Source organism: Loxodonta africana, chromosome 13, assembly GCF_030014295.1.
Source record: "Loxodonta africana isolate mLoxAfr1 chromosome 13, mLoxAfr1.hap2, whole genome shotgun sequence".
Classification (NCBI taxonomy): domain Eukaryota; kingdom Metazoa; phylum Chordata; class Mammalia; order Proboscidea; family Elephantidae; genus Loxodonta; species Loxodonta africana.
This window is the reverse complement of record NC_087354.1, coordinates 53114035-53133359: the sequence shown is the minus strand read 5'-3', so window position 1 is coordinate 53133359 and position 19325 is coordinate 53114035. Positions and strand designations below refer to the sequence as shown.

Genomic DNA, 19325 nt, shown 5'->3' with positions numbered 1-19325 from the left:
GGACCCTCAAGGAGATGGATTGACACAGTGGTTGCAACAATAGGCTTGAACATAGCAACAATTGCAAGGATGGAACAAAACCAGGTAGTGTTTCATTCTTCTGTACATAGGGTTTCCATGAGTTGGAACCCACTCGAGGGCACCTGACAACAGCTGTGCTTGCACTTCCAGTAGGGGCAGCTACGGATCTGGATCCAGAGTGCCTGGACCTTCCCCTGCCTGGGGTCCCTGTAGCCCCCTCACACTGCCTAGGACATCATCTTGGGGTCTGATCAAGGCAAGCAGGAAGAATGGAACCAGTGTAGGACCCATCACTAGACCCTCACCTTCTTCCTATAATGACCTTAGAATGTAGCTGACTTCCTGCTAGGGCCCCCAGATCCACCTCCGTAGTGCCACCTGCTCTGCAGAAGGGAATGTTTCTCCACAGATGTCTATCGCCTGGTGTCCTAGCAGTCCCCATGGCTCATGAGCTTTGTCCAGGGCAACCAGGAGTGATCTATGATGGCTCAAGAACTGTGGGTCAGAGGCCCCTCCCCCTTAATGCAGCTGGACTACAGTTCTCACCCCAAAACACAGTCTCCCCCAGACTCTCCCGGTGGGTCTGTCAACCACTCCTGAAGCCAATAGGGCACCCTCAGACTTCTTTCTGACCCTCATATAGCCAAGGTTCCTTTGCGCTTACCATTTGGTCTAAGAAAATATCACAAAGTAGAAAGTTTATAATTTTTGGCTAGACACCCTAGAAATCTTTCCAGGTTTTAGTTGAAATCATTTGGAATAGGTACCAAAGTCTGTCATATCCTCAAGGTTCCAGAGACAGTTAAACATTCTTCGTGGTCAATGGCCCTGGACGTAGGGGAGGGGAGCTAAGGCCCTGAGAGATTTCAAGTTCATTTCCATATTTCCTCTTTCAGACTAAGGGTAAATGTTCTATATCATGCCCCGTGCCTGGAATGGAACCTGGCACACAGTAGATGTTTGATGAACGCATGCTCTGTCAGGTAGGATTTATCAAACCTAAATGAATTTATCCAAAATCTTCATTTACGCCTGAAGAACATTGTCATAGGAGTATCCTTTTTTTTTTTAAAGAACAGCCAATGGCACAATCCCATGAAGCTATTGAATGGATAAGTTGGGAGTAATTCTTTAACATTACAATCGTACTACTGATTTATATAAAAGGATTCATTTCAGGTTCCTCCACCGGAGCATTTTAGTCCTGCTGCTTCATTTGTAACCCTCCATTTGTTTGTGCCTCTTTGGAGATGACCTCCACAACCAATTGTGACACCTGAGGTATCTTAAAGTTACAGTCCGTGTGGGTGGCTTCTCCACAGTGACCAAGCCCCCTTTCCCTGCAGGTCCACCATCTTGCAGCAGCAGTTCAACCGGACTGGGAAGGTGGAGCATGGCTCCGTAGCACTGCCCGCCGTGATGCGCTCAGGCTCCAGTGGGCCTGAGACCTTCAATGTGGGCAGCATGCCCTCGCCGCAGCAGCAGGTCACGGTTGGGCAGATGCACCGCGGCCACATGCCCCCTCTGGTGAGCCTTCCTGTGCATTCCCCCTGCTCGTCAGTAGCTGCCTCTGGTGGACAGAGAGGGGCCCAGCAAGGGGTCAGCTTGTGTGTGTCATCCATGCTCACTGGTTCTCATCTGAACCTTGGTCTGCCCAATGGTGCACTCCCTATGCCTAACTTCCAGATGCATTCTTCTTTTTTTTTTTATTCCAATAAAACTTTATTTATAAAAATAGGCAGGGGGCCAGATTTGGCTTGTTAACCATCATTTGCTGCCCCCACTCAGAGAGGTCACTCAAGGTGAATACCAGATGCATTCATTTAATCAGGTGACTAATAACTGCCTGTCTAAGATCAGAGGTGTCCTCAGTGGCTGGAAGAGAAGTAGACGCCTCTCAAAGTGACTTGCTGACATAGGGTAGACCTCTCCCCTGCCTTCCCAGCATGAAACTCCTTGGCCCAGATACTCCTCAGAGAGTCTTTGAAATAGACCAGGTCTTTCGTGATCCAGACGTTTCAGCCGAGCAGATCCTTGGTTCCTTTCTGCCTGGCTGTCAGTCTGCCCTGCCTCGGGAATACTGTGCTATTGGGCAGTACCTTTCTGAAAGCATGAGAGCCTCATATCTCAGAAATAATTTGAGTCTGAAGAAGTGTGTTGCCTGTAGGTTTGGGTGGAATCCTTAAGTATTTGTCAAGAAGAGGTCTGGCGTAACACACGTTTCCTATGCATGAGATCTTTTGTACTCTGAACTCAAGGATTAGATCCACCTGGTGCCCCTGAAAGGGCTCCTGCTGAGTGTTCTTGTCAGCTAACGAGGTTCTCCACACTCTTCCAACTCTATTCCCTCTATTGCAAAAAAACCTCATTTAGTATTCTGTTAATGCAATATCTATTTCTGGCCTCCAAGTTCAAATGAGGGGTGGTCTAGGTGGCTGTTGAAATGTACCCCGAGCCTACCTGAAGGCCAGAGTTCAGTTCTGCCCTGTTCTGTGTCAGTCCTCGGAGCGTGGTATGACCCACCTGTGTTCTTCTGTCTCTGCAGACCTCGGCCCAGCAGGCCCTCATGGGGACCATCAACACCAGCATGCATGCTGTCCAGCAGGCCCAAGACGACCTCAGTGAGCTCGACTCACTACCACCTCTCGGACAGGATATGGTAAAGATTGTCCACGTGGTTTTCATTCAGGGTCTCAGCCCGCCAGAACACAAGTGTATGCACTCTGTCTGGATTTAACTAGGTGAATCCCTGTCTCCAGCTTGCACCCAAAGGAGAGAGTCGTGGGGTGCTACTGGCAGATGGCAATACCATATAAGGGCTCTGGAGCTATGTAACCTGGGGTTAAATCCCGGCTCCACTGCCCACTGGCTGTGTGCATCTGGGCAACTTCCCCTCTCCAGGCTTCCACCTTCTCACCTGTATATAGGGTTGTCGTGAAGACTCAATCACACACAGAGTTCTTAGCACAGTGCCTGGCATGTAGTAAGAGCTCAATACATATCAGCTGTTTTGTTAGTATTCTTACTACCAGTGGCTCTTAACCTTCAGTGAGCATCAGACTCCCCTGGAGGGCTTGTTAAAATACAGATTGCTGGGTCCCATTCCCATTCTTTCTGATTCCGTAGGGGTGGAGTGGGGCCTGAGAATTTGCATTCCATCAAGTTCCAGGTGCTGCTGGTGCTCCCTGCCTGAGGGAACCAGGCTTTGAGGTTGCTGGATTAATACTGCTGAGGTTTTCAGCCAGGCAGTTCGTGAAGAGGCCTTTGGGGGTAGCTGCTGTAGCATAAGATCATTTAGCCTCTGGCTATGCAAACTGTGGTCCACAGGCCGCCAGCATTGGGGGTACCCAGGGCCCTGCGAGAGATGCAGAGTCCTGGGCCTTACCCCAGACCTGCTGATTCAGCATCTCCATTTTAGCAAGGTCCCCAGCTGTTTTGTGTGCACATTACAGTTTGGGAAGCATTGGCTATCAGGTCATTCTCAGCCCATCTCAGACCAAAAAATGTATCATTGGGGGTGGGGCCTGGATCTTGGTTTTTTTTTTCATCTCCTGGGGTGATTCTAACCAGCAGCCCCCGTGGAAAGCCTGGTGCCACGGTTGGAGGAGAACCAGCATGCAGTCTGTAGCCGCAGATTGTCCATCCGGGACAGCTGCTGTCCACATGCTCCCTCGGGGCTCTGGCTGCATTCACATACTTGTGTGCAGGCAGGTTTCTGCTATCCTCTGTGCTGCTTCCCTCAAGTCCTGAAGTCATGGAATCTCACACTTGGGGAACTTCAGAATGAAAGTCTATGTGGCTGACTCCCACAGCCAGCAAGATTTGTGAAATGGAGTTTTGTGATATTTGCATTTCATGTTCCTGACATTTCACAGAATGAGAGTGTAGTAAAACGTAGGAGCATCCTGGGCCTAGATTAGCATTTGGCAGATGTTTTGGGAAGCAGGTCAGCACCTCACATCACCGCAGGGTCATCATTGTCAACGTAAATGTTTATTGCCAAAGGTCTGAAATGCCGGAAAACAGAGAATTTGCTGTTTATGGGTTCACATCAACATCAAGTATAAAGAGCTAGAAAGGTTTTTAAAGGCCATTGAACGCTTGCCCTGAAAGAAAGTTAAGGCACAGGACCTGGATGTGATTTACCCAAGGCCTTATCGCTCGTTAACGGTAGAGCTGGATCAGGACAGGGGGCTTGACACCCCCTCCTTGCAGTCCTACCAGGAAAGGTGCCACATCTATGTAAGCATGGCACTTTGTCATCTAGAGGTGTTTCATGTTATAAACAAGAGACACTACCTGTGTTGAAAGAGAACACCAGAGCGCTGAAACAAACTTGTGTTAACTCTGCTCCCTAAAAACAAGACGAAAATTAGCAGTAACTGTTGGTGTTAATGTACAGTAATATTGCCATATACGACCTTAATGTTTCTCCTCATTCTTTTTCAATGGAATTTACCTAAATAAAGCCACAGAGAATTTTTCTCCACAAGATCTCAAAAATGGGGGCAAAAGGGGGCCAAGCATTTCCCTGCCATTCAGCACCAATGACCAGGCAAGAAGACACCTACTAAGGGCATTGTCGAAGGCGTCTTAAGGGCCTTATCAGTTGCTGGCCCGGGAAGAAAAGTGTAGCCAAAACCCCCTTCTGGTGTGATGGCGCGACTTCTCTGGTTTCCTGGGTAATTCTGTGCTGTGATTGTGTCATGCAGTTGTCTGGTTTTGCAGGCGTCCCGGGTGTGGGTTCAGAACAAAGTGGACGAATCCAAACATGAAATTCACTCTCAGGTTGATGCCATCACTGCTGGCACAGCGTCAGTTGTTAACCTCACAGCCGGTAAGTCCCTGGGTAAAAATTTGTGGTGTATCGTGTTTTGTGCCAAAAAAAAGTTCTTATCCTCTGAAATGAAACAACAGATTTTCATAGGATGAGAATATGGTCTATTTTTAGGAACTTGGAGCGCCTCAGGCATTTTCTCCCACTGACCCGAGAGAAATGTAGGGAAAGTCGCATTCCTTCCTGTCTATGCTGTGCATCACCGTTACAAAGCACTTAGTTAGCACTTCTCATTGTTCGTCAACATTCTGGATGTTCTTCAAGTATATTTCAGTCTGCTTTCTCGCTTCTGGGACTTAAAGTCTGGCTTTGAGTGATTAGGTCTACCATATCTGACTTCCTCCATCTTGTCCGGCACTGGTCTCTTCTGGCGTACCATGGTTCCCAGCCTTGTGCCATCAAGTGAAAGCAGGGTAATATTTTGGCTTTTTCCCCTTGCAGCATTTCACCCCCGACCTCACTGAGCTGCTTACTGGGCCCTAATGAAAAGGGCTGTGAGATGCTGAGACTTCCTCTGGCGTTTTAAAGGTGCGGCGCGGTGGTTAAGAGCTACAACTATTGACAAAAAGTTGGCAGGTCAGACCCACCAGCTGCTCCTTGGAAAGCCTATGGGGCAGTTGTACTCTGACCTATGGGGTCACCATGAGTCTGAATTGACTAGGTGGCAGTGGGTTTTGGTTTTCTTTGTCTTAATTACCCAGTGCTCCGGTAACAGCAGTACCACCAGTGAGTAGCTTTAAAGAACAGAAATTAATTTTCTCACAGTTCTGGAGGCTGAAAGTCCAAATCAGGGTGTTGGCCATGTGGATTTCATCCTTGTTGGTGTCCCTGAGCATTTCTGCTTCTTGGTGATCCTCACATGGCATCTGTCTTCCCCAATATGTGCTTACTTCCCTGTGTGTATGCTTCTCTTCCTATAACTCAGAAGTGATTAGGTTTAGAATCCATCCTACACTGATATGACCTCAACTGATTGGTGGGTTACATTACATTAGATTGCATTATGGAAGGTGATTACATTGATTACATTCATAGGTACGGGAGTTAGGATCCCAACATATGTTTTGAGGGGACACAATTTAATACATAGGACTGCTCTTGCTCAGTATCAGTGTATGAGGCTTCAAGATGAGAAGACCTTTTGAAGGGGGGTAGCACCTTGGAGGAAGCCAGCACCTTGGAGACCCCGTGGATCACAACGGTCAGATCCTGTTGTGTAAGGGGTTGCCATGAGTCAGGGGTCAACTTGACGGCAGCTAACCCCAGCACCACCACCTTGGGGACCTGGGGACAGGGAGCTGTCCATCTCACTGAGCTCATCAGTGCTTTGACGCAGGATGATGGGTGATAAGCACCTACCAGTGTGGGGTTTTGGAAACTCTCACCAGGACCACTTACATCCTTCCCAGCTGGGCTCTCCTCAGCCCTCACTGCCCCTGATTGATGGTGATGATCCCTCTGTACCCCAGGTGACCCTGCAGATACCGACTACACAGCAGTGGGTTGTGCAATCACTACTATTTCCTCCAACCTGACGGAGATGTCCAAGGGCGTGAAGCTGTTGGCGGCCTTCATGGATGATGAGGTGGGCAGTGGGGAGGACTTGCTGAGAGCTGCAAGAACCCTCGCTGGGGCAGTGTCGGACTTGCTGAAAGCTGTACAGCCTACTTCTGGAGAGGTGAGCTCTTGAGACAAGCAGTCACTCAGGTTCTGTTGAGATAAATGCATCCTTTGGGTACCATGAGCCTCTTTTTCCTGAGCTGTCCTTCCATCCTGTTGGGGTGGGTTACTGTACAGCAGTGTTTGGATGTTGTTGAACTTAGCACAGAAGCTATTGTTCAGTCTTGGGGATTGGTTGAACTCTTACTATGAAACTTCCCCACTAAGGATACTTGCTTCAGTGCAACCCCAGAAACTAACACACATGACTAATGCAATTTAATGGGGATATGAGTTTGAACCCTAATTTCTATGAAGCACATGTTACTTTCTTATCATTGAAACCAGGCTCTTTATTTGAACAATTCAAATCTATCCACCTATTGCTGGTTTCTGAGACATTGGGCATTTTCTTGCCCAAGGTTCCCGAGGACATTTATGTCTCCTGTCTGGCAGACAGCCGGTGACATCCTCACTTAGGTCAGGAGGAACCCTTTCTGCTCTTTCTGCATGACCATGTCTGATGACACCAAGGGGGAAATGCATTTTCTTACCAACTAAGCTATGTTCTTTGTTCATAGCCTCGACAGACAGTGTTGACTGCTGCTGGAAGTATCGGACAAGCCAGTGGGGATCTTCTGAGACAGATCGGAGAGAATGAGACCGATGAGCGGTTCCAAGTAAGATAGTGGCAGCATTGCGATCGTGGAAGAAGGTCTAAGAGATAGCATAGACCCAGGCAGGGAGAATGTAATGAAAAACAAACCAAATCTTTCCTGAGCTGTCAAAAATGAGATTGAGGTGCATTTTCTTGCGGGGAGGTCTCTTATGCTAATTGTTTTTAAAACGTTTTTAACAGAGTCTCACTCCATGTATATCGTGCAGTGTCACTGAAATGTACTTATGTCTTCTCATCGTTCGTCAGTATTCTGGGCGTTCTTCAAACACAGAGGTGGAAAGAACAGTGTTATGAACCCCCATATATCTGCCACACAACTTTTACTATTATCAATTGTTAACCAATCTTGTTTTATTTATTTGGGGGTGTTTTTTAATTGCTTCATCTTGAGTCCGCATAGCAGAGTGAAAACACGTGCACACCCACGTATGTGTGCACACACACATGTAGTCTAGGCTTTTGTTTGTGTTCAGAGGTGGTCCTATTTTCCGTGTCCCATCCAAAACCACTAGAATGATGGAGAGACTTTTTCATGACTCTTCTTTTTCAATGCCAGGGACATGTGTTGTTTGTCCTCTGGTGAGCAGCTGTAGCCACTGTTTGCAGCTGGCTCAATGCACTGCCAGTATCATCGCTCTGCAGCTCAGACAGGAACTTATCTTGCCTGCCTCCCTCCATCCCAGCCACCAGACACCAGAGATGGAGCTGCAGAGGCCTCCCATGGGGAGGTTCAGGCTGAGATGAGCATATCCTCTCAGTGCTTCTCTGTCTGCTTCCTTCTCTTACGTCTTAATTTTGCATCCTAATTAAAACATCACAGTTTAGCCCCAATTCCCTGGATGATGCTTTTTTCCAAATCTAATGCCAAGTTAGCTACTTGAGAACTCTGTAGAATTTTATTAGCCTTTACTTTTTTGCATGAGGGCAGGTACTTCTTTGTAGACAGGTACCTATTTAGCAGTTGGGTGAATGTGAGATTCAGCTGCTGGTGTGCTAGGTTTAATTGTCTTGAAGTGACTCACTTAATCCCTGAAAACTTGATTGCTTCCCCTACAGCTTTTGGGAAGGTGAAGAGGGAAGTCACAGTTGTGGCTTAAGAGATCACATGCTCCTTGTATTTTTTAAATCTTTGCTGTTTTGCCTTTGACAGATGGTCTTCATAGAGAATGAATGCAGCCTCTGCTTCCTGATGTTTGTTTCTGTTTAAACATACTAGGGAAGCAGGCTTGGGCTCAGGGTAGTGGGCCTGCACAGGCTTTGTTAACATGGAAAGGCCTGACGGGAATGTCTTCCCTGTCTGTAAGGGCTTTAGGTAAACACCAGCGCCTGTACGGTGATACTACAAGCTCCTCCACCTGCGGGTAGCCCCTGGTTTACTGACGGGGGACTTCTTACTCTCTATTTTTCTGATTCTTGAGATCCTATCTTGGAACTTTTCTTGGATTCTCAATGTGTACTGCATGTTCCCAGCGTTAACAAAGATTTATTTTACACGGCCTACATAATAGTGGTTTTGTTGAAAAGTTTGACAAAGGCCTTGTCAGCAACTCTAGCTGTATTATCGTGTTCTTTTTCTAACTGTATGGTCGGGTTTTTGTTTTTTTTTTTTTTTCCAAAATTAATAGAAAGAACAGGATTTCTTGAAATGATTCTAATAAAGCTCTTTGTAACAATCATGATTCTACATGATCAAATCCTGGTCCTTGCATGAAAAGATGGGTTCATATAAAACAAAGGAATACCAGGACCCACTTTGGAAAGTTATTTTTAAAAACCTTTTTAATAATTTGTGACACTCCTTCTGTGTTTTCACAGGACATTGAGATAGGTGTCCAAGAACTATAACTTTGCAGACCATTTTGGGAGCCATCTCTAAGAGCTGTGTGGTAGCCAAGTGCCAGGCAGACCCCAAAGGCATCTTCAGGTTTCAACATTGTAGACTTTGGTTTTTCCTTGAATACTGAGCAGACAACAGAGACCTAAGAAAAAGACTAAACTAAGCTGCTGCTTTTATAGTGTTTGGTTTCTGTCCATTTTAAAATCAGCTGACTTGGTAGATTCACGGGTTGATGGTACATAGCCTCTGCTCTGTGTGAAACTGCCCAGGCTTAGCACTGTTTCCAATATGCCTTCTCATAAAACATCTTGTTGTAAAGACTCTGGGTGCCCTTTGGATTTTGAATCAAAAGTGCTTTTTATTATCTGATGAATTAATAAAGACTCCTGACCGCATTTCCCATGGGGGGAGAAAGCCTTGACACGCTTGTGCAAAATAAAAACAATTCATATGTATGTGAAGGCATTTCCAAGCCAAATAAATTGCCTTCAATATTAAAATTAAAGAAATAAATTAAATATAATAGTGGTAAATTCTTCAGATGAAGCCAGGGAGTGACAGATCTGGTAGGGTAAATAAAGGATTTGCCATCCTGCGCACAGATGCCTTTTCATCGAGTGGAAGCGTAAACTGATCTTTAAGTGGTCAGAGCTCCTTGCATCTTCAGTTAGGTCCTCGTGTAGCCGGTTTATTTATGTAGGCTCCCTTTCCACTTTCCATAATGATTTAATGCCTATCCAGCAGGCTACAGAACGCTGAGAATAACTGGCTTATGTTCAGAGGGTTTCTTGGCTCTTGAGCTATAGGTGTTGATGCCAGCTATTTGTGTGTGCACGTCCGACGTTGCCCTCTGCAGGCAGAGACGTGGCTGAATTTCTGATGAGAACTTGAATCTTTTGCAGAGTAGAAACCTAAGAGATAAATTTTCAAGTTACAGTGGGACACGATGACTTGGTGGCTGTGAATTATAACCTGCCCACGGAACGTGGTATTGGTGGCGTCCGGATATATTTTCAAGCTTCTCCCGATCCACCACACCGACCATGTGAATTGGCAAAGATTCTTAGTGTCAAATAAGTGCATGGATGTGGATCAGTGGTTAAAATGAAAACCCTTATCTGGAGCCCTGGTGGTACAGTGGTTAAGAGCTCAGCTGCAAACCAAACAGCCAGCAATTCAAATCCACCAGCTGCTCCTTGGAAACCCTATGGGGCAGTTCTGTCTTTTAGGGTTGCCCTATGAGAGGGAATCAACTTGACGGCAATGGGTTTTTTGGGTTCTCCCAAATTAACCTATTTCAGGTCTAAACCTATGCTGCTTAATGGATGTATGAGAGATATAACATTTTAATGTGCTAGAGGGAAAAGAGCAAATGGAATTTCAGTAGAATGTTTTGGGAGAAGCCACTTTTTATGTTTAGGCTGTGGTGGGTGATTAGAAAAAAATACAAGTGAACAGTTTTTGGTTCCCTTTTCTCAGGATGTTTTAATGAGTTTGGCCAAAGCTGTTGCTAATGCTGCTGCCATGTTGGTGCTGAAGGCGAAGAATGTTGCTCAAGTGGCCGAGGATACAGTCCTACAGAACAGGGTGATTGCTGCTGCCACCCAGTGTGCCCTTTCCACCTCCCAGCTTGTGGCGTGTGCCAAGGTAAGCCAGCTGGCATGCCCAGCCCTCTGCAAAGTGTCACATGCTCTTCTCGCCTGCCTCCAGTCATTCGGGGGGCACGGGGACAAAATTTGTTAAAATCACTCCAAGGCTTAGCACTTGCTTCAAGTGTCTTCTCAGAGGTAATGTGATAAGATTTTAGCGTAAGCTGTCCGGTTCTGCTTTTATCTTTTGTTCTTTGCACGAGTCCTCGGGCAGTTGGTACTTTTCTGTGTCTTCCTGCAGTTTCTACGTGCAGATCTCGGTGCCCCACTTTGGACATCTCGTATGTCTTACTTGCACCTATACACAGTGCCTGCACACAACGGGGTCTTGCATTATGCACAGCGGCAGCATAAATGGGCTCAGGAATGATCCACAGAGCTTCTGAGAGCCCTTTCGACACTGCACAGTGTCAGAGTGAGAATGTGAATTGTTGCCATTTAAGGGGCGCATGGTCATTAGATCTCCCCAACAAGCCCGCACGTTAAGCACTATCATCCCCAGTTTACTGATGAGGAAGCTGATGCCCTTAGGTGTCAGGTAAATAATGTAAGGCCATAGAAGTAAAAGTGGCAGAATCGGGATTATCATTCAGGTCTGTCTGATTCCACGTGACCTTTGCATTCCAACACATTATGTCATTGCTGAAGTGATCTTCAAGAGATGGACTCCTTTCTCAACTTGGTGCCATGTCATGTGGCTCAGATCCATGACCTGGCTCAGCTTGGCGTTTCATATCATATGGTGGGATTTGCACCATTAATTGGGAGGATATCGTTGCTGGTCTCCCTCCTGTTTTCCTTGTCTACCTTCTTAGGATCCACAGATAACTGATAGACCCCCTATTCCTTAACATACCATGAGGCAGAGCTCCAGGTATCTGTGGAAATAGAAATACAATTCCTCTATGTATTTTGCTTATCCCAGCTCAGAAGACTCATTTCAGTGTATCCTAAAAGGAAGTGGCATGTTGGTAAATATTGGAAATTTCTCTCTATAGAAGTCATCAATAACATGGATTATCATGTATCATTACTGAGATATAGACTAAGTAGCAGAACATCTAAAGTCATGGAGACGGAGCAGTGAAGTGGGAGATACCTTAGCAATGGCTGACTTCAATCCCTGGCCCTCTACCTTAGGAATTGAGGCCCAGGGCATGAAGGGACTCAGCAGAAATGTTACTGGACAGTGGGCACCAGCGGTCATCCCGCAGGGCCCAAGACCTGCTACGCTCTCTCTGCAGGTGGTGAGCCCCACCATCAGCTCCCCTGTGTGCCAGGAGCAGCTGATTGAGGCGGGCAAGCTCGTGGACCGATCGGTAGAGAACTGCGTCCGCGCCTGCCAGGCGGCCACCGATGACAGCGAGCTCCTGAAGCAGGTCAGCGCGGCAGCCAGCGTGGTCAGCCAGGCCCTGCACGACCTCCTGCAGCATGTGCGACAGTTTGCCAGCCGTGGTGAACCCATTGGCCGCTACGACCAGGCCACCGACACCATCATGTGTGTCACCGAGAGCATCTTCAGCTCCATGGGCGACGCTGGTGAGGGCGGGGCCATGGGTGGGCAGCGTGGGGCTCCCTGGGGGTACGTAGGGAAGGTGAGGGCGGGTGTCAGTGTGGGGTTCCCAGGGGGTGCGCAGGGAAGGTGAGGGTGGGGCTGCGGGTGGGTGGCGTGGGGCTCCCTCAGGGTGCGTAGGGAAGGTGAGAGCGGAGCTGTGGGTGGCAGTATGAGGCTCCCTGGGGGTGCATAGAGAAGGTGAGGGCAGGGCTGTGGGTGGCAGCCTGGGGCTCCCTGGGAATGCGTAGGGGGTATGTAGGGAAGGTGAGGGCAGGGCTGCGGGTGGCAGTGTGGGGCTCCCTGGTGGTCAAGATTGTGTGTAGGGAAGGTGAGGGCTGCCTGTGTCACTGGCAGGGACAAGTTTTCATCAGCGTCCTTTGGAGGCTTTCTCCCTGAGCCTGGGAAAAAGAGGAAGACCCATAATGTACCTTCCATGGCAACACTTAAAAGACTTAAAAAAAAAACTTAATATTTTTTTAAAGATGTAGGTTCACAGTAAATACTTTCTTCACTCTGTAAATTGAAAGGATAAGTCTTCGCACACCCAGCCTATCATAAAAAAAAAAAAAAAACCCAGTTGCCATTGAGTCAGTTCTGACTCCTGATGACCCCATGAGTGTCAGAGTAGAACTGTGCTCCATAGGCTTTTCAGTGGCTGACTTTTCAGAAATAGATCGCCAGGCCTTTCCTCTGAAGTGCCTCAGGGTGGACTTGAACCTCCAACCTGTGGTTAGTAGCCAAGCTCATTAACCATTTGCACCACCCAGGGACTCTAGCCTATCATTACCCCATATAAATCCTCAGTTTCGGTCTTATCTGACGAGAAAGTTGTTTTCTCCTTCTTGCTGTATACAGGGTCCCTGAGTGACACAAACAGGTTTAAGACAGAACTAACTTAAGTAAGGGTTGGCGGCTTGAAACCACGCCACAGCACTTCAAAAGAAAGGCCTGGCAATCTGCTTCCGTAGAGATTACAACCAAGGAAACCCTATGGAGCAGTTCTACTCTGTAACTCAGGGAGTCACTGTGAGTTGGAATCAGCTTGACGACAGTGGGTTTGACTTGACTTTTTAGTCATACACACGCACAAAATTCACTCTTTATATAAATGGGATAGTGCCATACTCACTCTTTTGCACCTTTTTCACTCACTCTGTCTTAGAGACTGTCCATGCCAACCTGTACCTGAATTTTTTTAGTGACAGCATTGTGTTCTGTTCTGTGGGTGGGTCTTGGCTTATGTAACCAGTAATCTTTTAATGGATGTTTAGGTGGTTTCTGAGTTTTTGTTTGTTTTACTTTTACAAAAATAATACCACAGTGAGCATTCTTGTGAAAATATCTTGGTATACTTTTGGGAGCATACAGGTAGAGTAAATTCCTGTCAGTGGAACTGCCAGGCCAACGGACTTGTACATTTTTTGTTTTTAAAGTTTCTATGAGATTTCTCTCAAGAAAGGTTTCAAAATTTGCAACACTACCAGTAGTTTATAATAATCTCTTTCCCACTTCCTCACCAGCACAGAGCAGTACTTTATAACCAGTATTTTTCAGAAAACTATCTTGTGCTTTTCTGTATCCCCCATAAGTGGTCTAAGAAGATAGGAAGTCTCCAGAGTTTTTTTTTTATGCTTTTGCTTTTGTTTTTTAAATAAACTTCAGTTTTGAAGGAGGTTTAGATTTACAGAAAAGTTGCCAAGATGATACAGAGTTCCTGTGTACCCCTCCACAGTCTGCGTTTTAACAGCTCACCCAGCCACGGCACGTTTAACCTGAGGGATCAGCCTTGGTACGTTCCTAGGGACGAAGCTGCAGACCTCATTCAGATATCACCAGCTTCCCACTGTTGTCCTTCTGCTGTTTCAGGATCCAGGCCAAGACACCACATTGCATTTGACACATTTTTATTTTTATAAAAGTTTTTTTTTTTTTTCCTCCTAATATTACGCTGCATCAGCGTTCTTCTCCAATGGCCTTTGGGAGAGGAAGAAACCCTTAAATTTGGATTGCTTTATTTTTATTGTTGGCTATAATTATTATTATTATTATTTTACTACCAAAAAGAAGTTGGAACAGATTTCCATGAAATTGTAGCTACAATAAGAGCAAGCAGCTGGTAATGTAAGGTCAACACCATTCCTGGGAAGAAACAGGCAAGGAAATAGAAAAATGGGAGAGAGAGCTCTTGGCCAAAGGAACTTAGCATTTAAGCATGAAACTGGGGTCCATGCTTCCAATTCGCCAGAGCCAAATAGCACAGATTAGTGGATTTTACTTATGTGGTATAATTTAATCCAAATTTTGAAAGTAATTTATTTCTCTGTTCATAATTCAGAGAGTTCGCTATGGGGAGTTTTGTGTAAGTGGGCTCTTAAAGTGAGGTAAACAATATTTACTGAGAGTAAATCCAGTTCAGTTTTAACTGAACTTTAGAAGAAAGCAGAAAAACAGACTACCTTCTATCCCACGTCTAGGGGAAATGGTGCGCCAGGCCCGGGTCCTGGCCCAAGCCACCTCAGACCTGGTCAACGCCATGAGGTCAGATGCAGAAGCTGAAATTGACATGGAGAATTCAAAGAAGCTCCTGGCAGCAGCAAAGCTCTTAGCTGACTCTACTGCTCGAATGGTGGAAGCTGCAAAGGTATCGCATGGGGTTTGTTTGATTGAGAAGTGAACATTATTAACAGTTAGGATTTGGCTTAAGTGAAGGGAAGGACAACACACAAAAGCTAAGAAGTTTCCTGAATACAGCCAAACACTTCAAGGGACAGAGTTGTAGGGGCAGGGGTCTGGGGACATCTAGGTCTATTGGCATAACAAAGTTTGTTAAGAAAATGTTCTGCGTTCCACTTTGGTGAGTAGCATCTGGGGTCTTAAAAGCTAGTAAGTGGCCATCTAAGATGGATCAGTTGGTCCCAACCCACCTGGAGCAAAGGAGAATGAAGAACACCAAAGACAGAATGAAAATATTAGCCCAAAAGACAGGGCCACATAAACCAGAGATTCCATCAGCCTGAGACCAGAAGAACTAGATGGTGCCAGGTACCATCAGTGACTGCCCTGACAGGAAACACAACAGAGAGTCCCAGATGGAGCAGGAGAAAAGTGGGGTGCAGAACCCAACTTCTAGTAAAAAGACCAGACTTAAAGATCTGACTGAGACTAGAGGGACCCCAGAAGACATGGCCCCCAGACTCTCTGTTCGCCCAAAACTAAAATCATTCCCGAAACCAACTCTTCATACGAAGATTAGACTGGACCAAAACACATAAAATGATACTTGAGAAGTGTTCTTTTTAGCTCAAGTAGATACATGAGACTAAATGAGCAGCTCCTGTCCAGAGGCATGATGAGAAGGCAGAAGGGGACAGGAGCTGGTTGAATGGACAAAGGAAATCCGGAGTGGAAAGGAGGAGTGTGCTGTCACATTATAGGGAGAGCAACTAGGGTCACAAAACAGTGTGTGTATAAATTTTTGTATGAGAAACTAACTTGAACTATAAACTTTCACTTAAAGCATAATAAAAAAAAGAAGATTTGGAAGGTACCATCAAGATAGAGGATGGTTAGCCAGGTGTACATTTTTGTTGTTGAAAGCCTATATGACTTTGTAACCTTGGTCAGGTGGCAGAGGGGAAGGACAGGGAGTTTATGAATGAAATGCCCGGAGAGTGATGCTGACTCAGCTGTGGACCGCAAAGTGCCCTGCTTAGCAAGAGCTCTTTTCCACTGGGTCGTCACCTTGGGCTGTATTGAAAATGGTGATTAATTTAAACCTGAGGTTTTCAACAGTAAATTCGCCTGTACCTGTTTCCCTCCTTAATGTTACTTTGTCCTCCATTTGACTTCTTAGCTAAACTCCTATCAAGATTTTGCATAATATAGTGTTTCCTGCTTTGCTATTCCTCAAATCCCGGTGGCAGTTTTAGAAATTACCTAAGATAAGAGTGTGAAGAAAGAGTTGAGTCAGCTTTATGAGTTTTTACGGCTTTGCTATAGCATGATGCATGTAAAAGCCAGGGGTCTGTTTCAGAGCCCTCTTGTGAAACATACTAAAATGCACATGCCTCGGCTTTGCCCCCAAAGATCCAGATCCCCCAGGGTACTGGTGGGACCTTTGTATGTGCCCGTGCACGTGCACGGGGTCTCCAGGAGATTCTGATGTGTGTTTCTCTAGGTGAGGACTGTTTTAAACAGATAAAGCAGTTTTTGTAGATTATGCAACTAACATATGCTTCTTTTTTTAGTTTTATTGTGCTCTAGGGTTTTTGTTTTTTGGTAGGTGAAAGTTTACAACTCAGGTTAATTTCTCATTCAAAAATTTATTCACATATTGTTTTGTGACATTGGTTTCAATCCCCACAATGTAACAGCATGCTCCCCCTTTCCACTCCAGGTTCCTTGTGTCCGTTCGTCCAGGTCCTGTCTCTTTTGCCTTCTCGTCTTGCTTTTGGGCAGGACTTGCCCATTTAGTCTTGCATATTTAATTGAACGAAGCAGCGTGTGTTACTGTTTGTTTTTTAGGTAACACATGCTTCTGGTGGAATTTATAGAAAATCCAGATAAATGTAAATAAGAAAATAAAAATCACTCAATTTCATCACCACCAAGATAAAATTTTTATGTATTTCTATGCATATAAGGCTCGTTTAACAGGCCCGCATCTCATCCCACCTCCCTGGCCTCCAGTGGAGCAGTAGTGTATTTCAAACAAGTATGTGCATCACTTCCCTTACAGCATATTGACACACAGTGAACAGTGTAGAGAATCTTGGTTGTCTGAACTCTCCGTTGTGTTTCCAAAGAGATTGATAGTTCATAGAGAGACCTCATGGGTTGCGGTGAAGGAGAGACCAAAGGAGCAGGCAAGGTCTGAACTTCCTTCCTCTGTCCCCTGACCCGTTTCGACCTGTGTGTGTGTGTGTACGTACACACACATATGTATACACACACACACACAATGCGTGCATACATACTAGGGTTTTTTGTAGTGGTTTTTTTTTTTTTTAAGGGTTTTGCTAGTTTTTTTTTTTTTTTTTTTCCTTTTAACTCTAAACATGGTTCCAAGCAAACCATTACGTTTGCAAAATGTTCTTTGATAAACTGGAGAGAGCCTTAGACAAAACCTACTTAACCCCTTATTTTACAGATGAGAAAATTAAAACTCAAAAAGATTAAGCCTAACATCCTGTAACTAAGACTGAGCCAGGCCCAGATGTATGGTGCTCTCTAAACCAATTCACTGAATTTACCAAATACAGAAATGTGTTTCTTTTATGTGTTTACATTGTTTTTGATTATTTGTATTAGATGGGACAGCATTAAGTGATTTTGTAAACTTTTTAAACTTTTAGTTTGAAGTCACTTTATCTTTAAAATAGTATTTTAAGGACTGGTTTATTTGTTGAAAGAACATAGAATGGTTAGACTTCCAAAGAATGTGCTTAATGTGCAGAAAAAAAATATATTTCATGGTCAGTAACAGATTTCAGGCCAAGGTTAGTGCCCCATATCTGCTGCATATTTACCATAAAAAAGCCATTGTTGAGGAAGGACCCAGAGCACCCACATTAGTGCAGAACTGTGGGTTACCAGCTGCTCAAAATACAGAATTAAGTTTGTTGTACCACTGGAGGCATTGATAAGAGTAGCTTAAAGAATACCTGATGACTGGAAAAGTAAAATAAAATTACTTTTGTAAACATGCAAAAGAACTCAAAAGTGGCCCGAACAATCTTTTCACACATGAAATGCAGAAATATAATTTTTCAGTTGCTGGAAACACAAATCAGGATTACTAAAGTGGTTAAAGTTTGAAAGAATAGAAGATTCTATTCAAGAAGATTGTCAAGGCATTTCTGTTGCCAGTGCTAAAACGGCTCCATCCAGTATGAATTGCCATAACTTTTGCAAATAATTTAGAGAAATAAACCCACTGCCGTTGAGTCTATTCCAACTCATAGCATTCCCCATAGAGTTTCCAAGGAGTGCCTGGCAGATTCGAACTGCCGACCTTTTGGTTAGCAGCCATAGCGCTTAACCACTATGCCACCAGGGTTTTCAATTCAAAGAAATACCTTCTTGTAAAATGGTAAATTTGGCAAATGGGCTGTTTGGAAAATCTAGACTTTCAGAAAATTAACATTTTTTGGTAAATGGGCCTGTTTTCTTCTGCTGTCTGCCTTCCATGCCTTATGAGCAAATATTATTGCCCTGAAGTGTTCAAAGAAAGAAACCGGACCTACACACACTAAGCACTCACTGGTCAGAAAACCATTAGGCGCTGTGAGAGAGGGCTTGACTGCAGGTGGTAGGTGAATGTTGAAGGTACTGTAAGTCTGTGTGGAATTGCTGTGAAATAAAGTTATACCCTCCCCTACATCACCTTTAGCCTTTCCCTACTTGAAAATCTCATCCATCTAAATAAAAGCCTCTTGGATCCCTGAGACACTTTAAACCAGAGCCACATACTGAAAGGGCCTGTGGGGTTAGAAAACGGATGGTGTGTCGATGGGCTGTGTGCCTTCCTCTTCCCTGCCAGGTAACAGGTCTTGTATTCCTCCCACGATTTGGTACCATTGCGTACCAGCTCCACTTTGTTTCCAACCCAGTCTCTCTGGGAATGATCCCTAGGCGTGTTCCTTCTTCAACATTTCCTTATCCTCATTTTGGATGGCATTCCCATCCCTTTCCCTCACTTCCTCCACCCCAGCCTACGTGTTCATGGTAGAATCATACCCTTTCACATTTACTAAAGGAGGATCTTTCATGTCAATTAAAATTAAATTCTTCTTGAGAGACTTGTTGGGGGCAGAGGGGAAATTTAGCTTATGTCCTTTTGTTTAAACCACGGGTTTCTGACCACACGTTCATTTGTGTAGACGACCAAAGCTAGGATCTCAAGTGTTTAATTATTACCGCAGGCTTTCTGCTGCTTAGCGGTGCAGTTTGGAAACATCCCCTCATAGACATCCTTTGTTATAAGAGGAAACATCTTAGCTTTCCCTTCTAAATCCTTTCTGTTACGAAGGGAAAAGACGGAAGGCATGAATTCAGTATCTGGGGCATGCTGCTCCCTGGACCTTTTG

At 45.2% G+C, this 19325-nt stretch overlaps 1 protein-coding gene across 2 annotated transcripts in view; it reads left to right on the top strand.

The window, feature by feature from the left end:
• TLN2 (talin 2) overlaps positions 1 to 19325 on the top strand; it is a 393238-nt gene that overhangs the window by 229560 nt on the left and 144353 nt on the right. For both annotated transcript variants that reach the window (XM_064267460.1, XM_064267461.1), the window contains 8 exons: positions 1368 to 1548; positions 2567 to 2680; positions 4750 to 4858; positions 6328 to 6536; positions 7099 to 7197; positions 10513 to 10680; positions 11927 to 12221; positions 14712 to 14878. In XM_064267460.1, the coding sequence (XP_064123530.1) occupies positions 1368 to 1548; positions 2567 to 2680; positions 4750 to 4858; positions 6328 to 6536; positions 7099 to 7197; positions 10513 to 10680; positions 11927 to 12221; positions 14712 to 14878 (1342 nt within the window). The remainder of the gene's footprint in view (positions 1 to 1367; positions 1549 to 2566; positions 2681 to 4749; positions 4859 to 6327; positions 6537 to 7098; positions 7198 to 10512; positions 10681 to 11926; positions 12222 to 14711; positions 14879 to 19325) is intronic.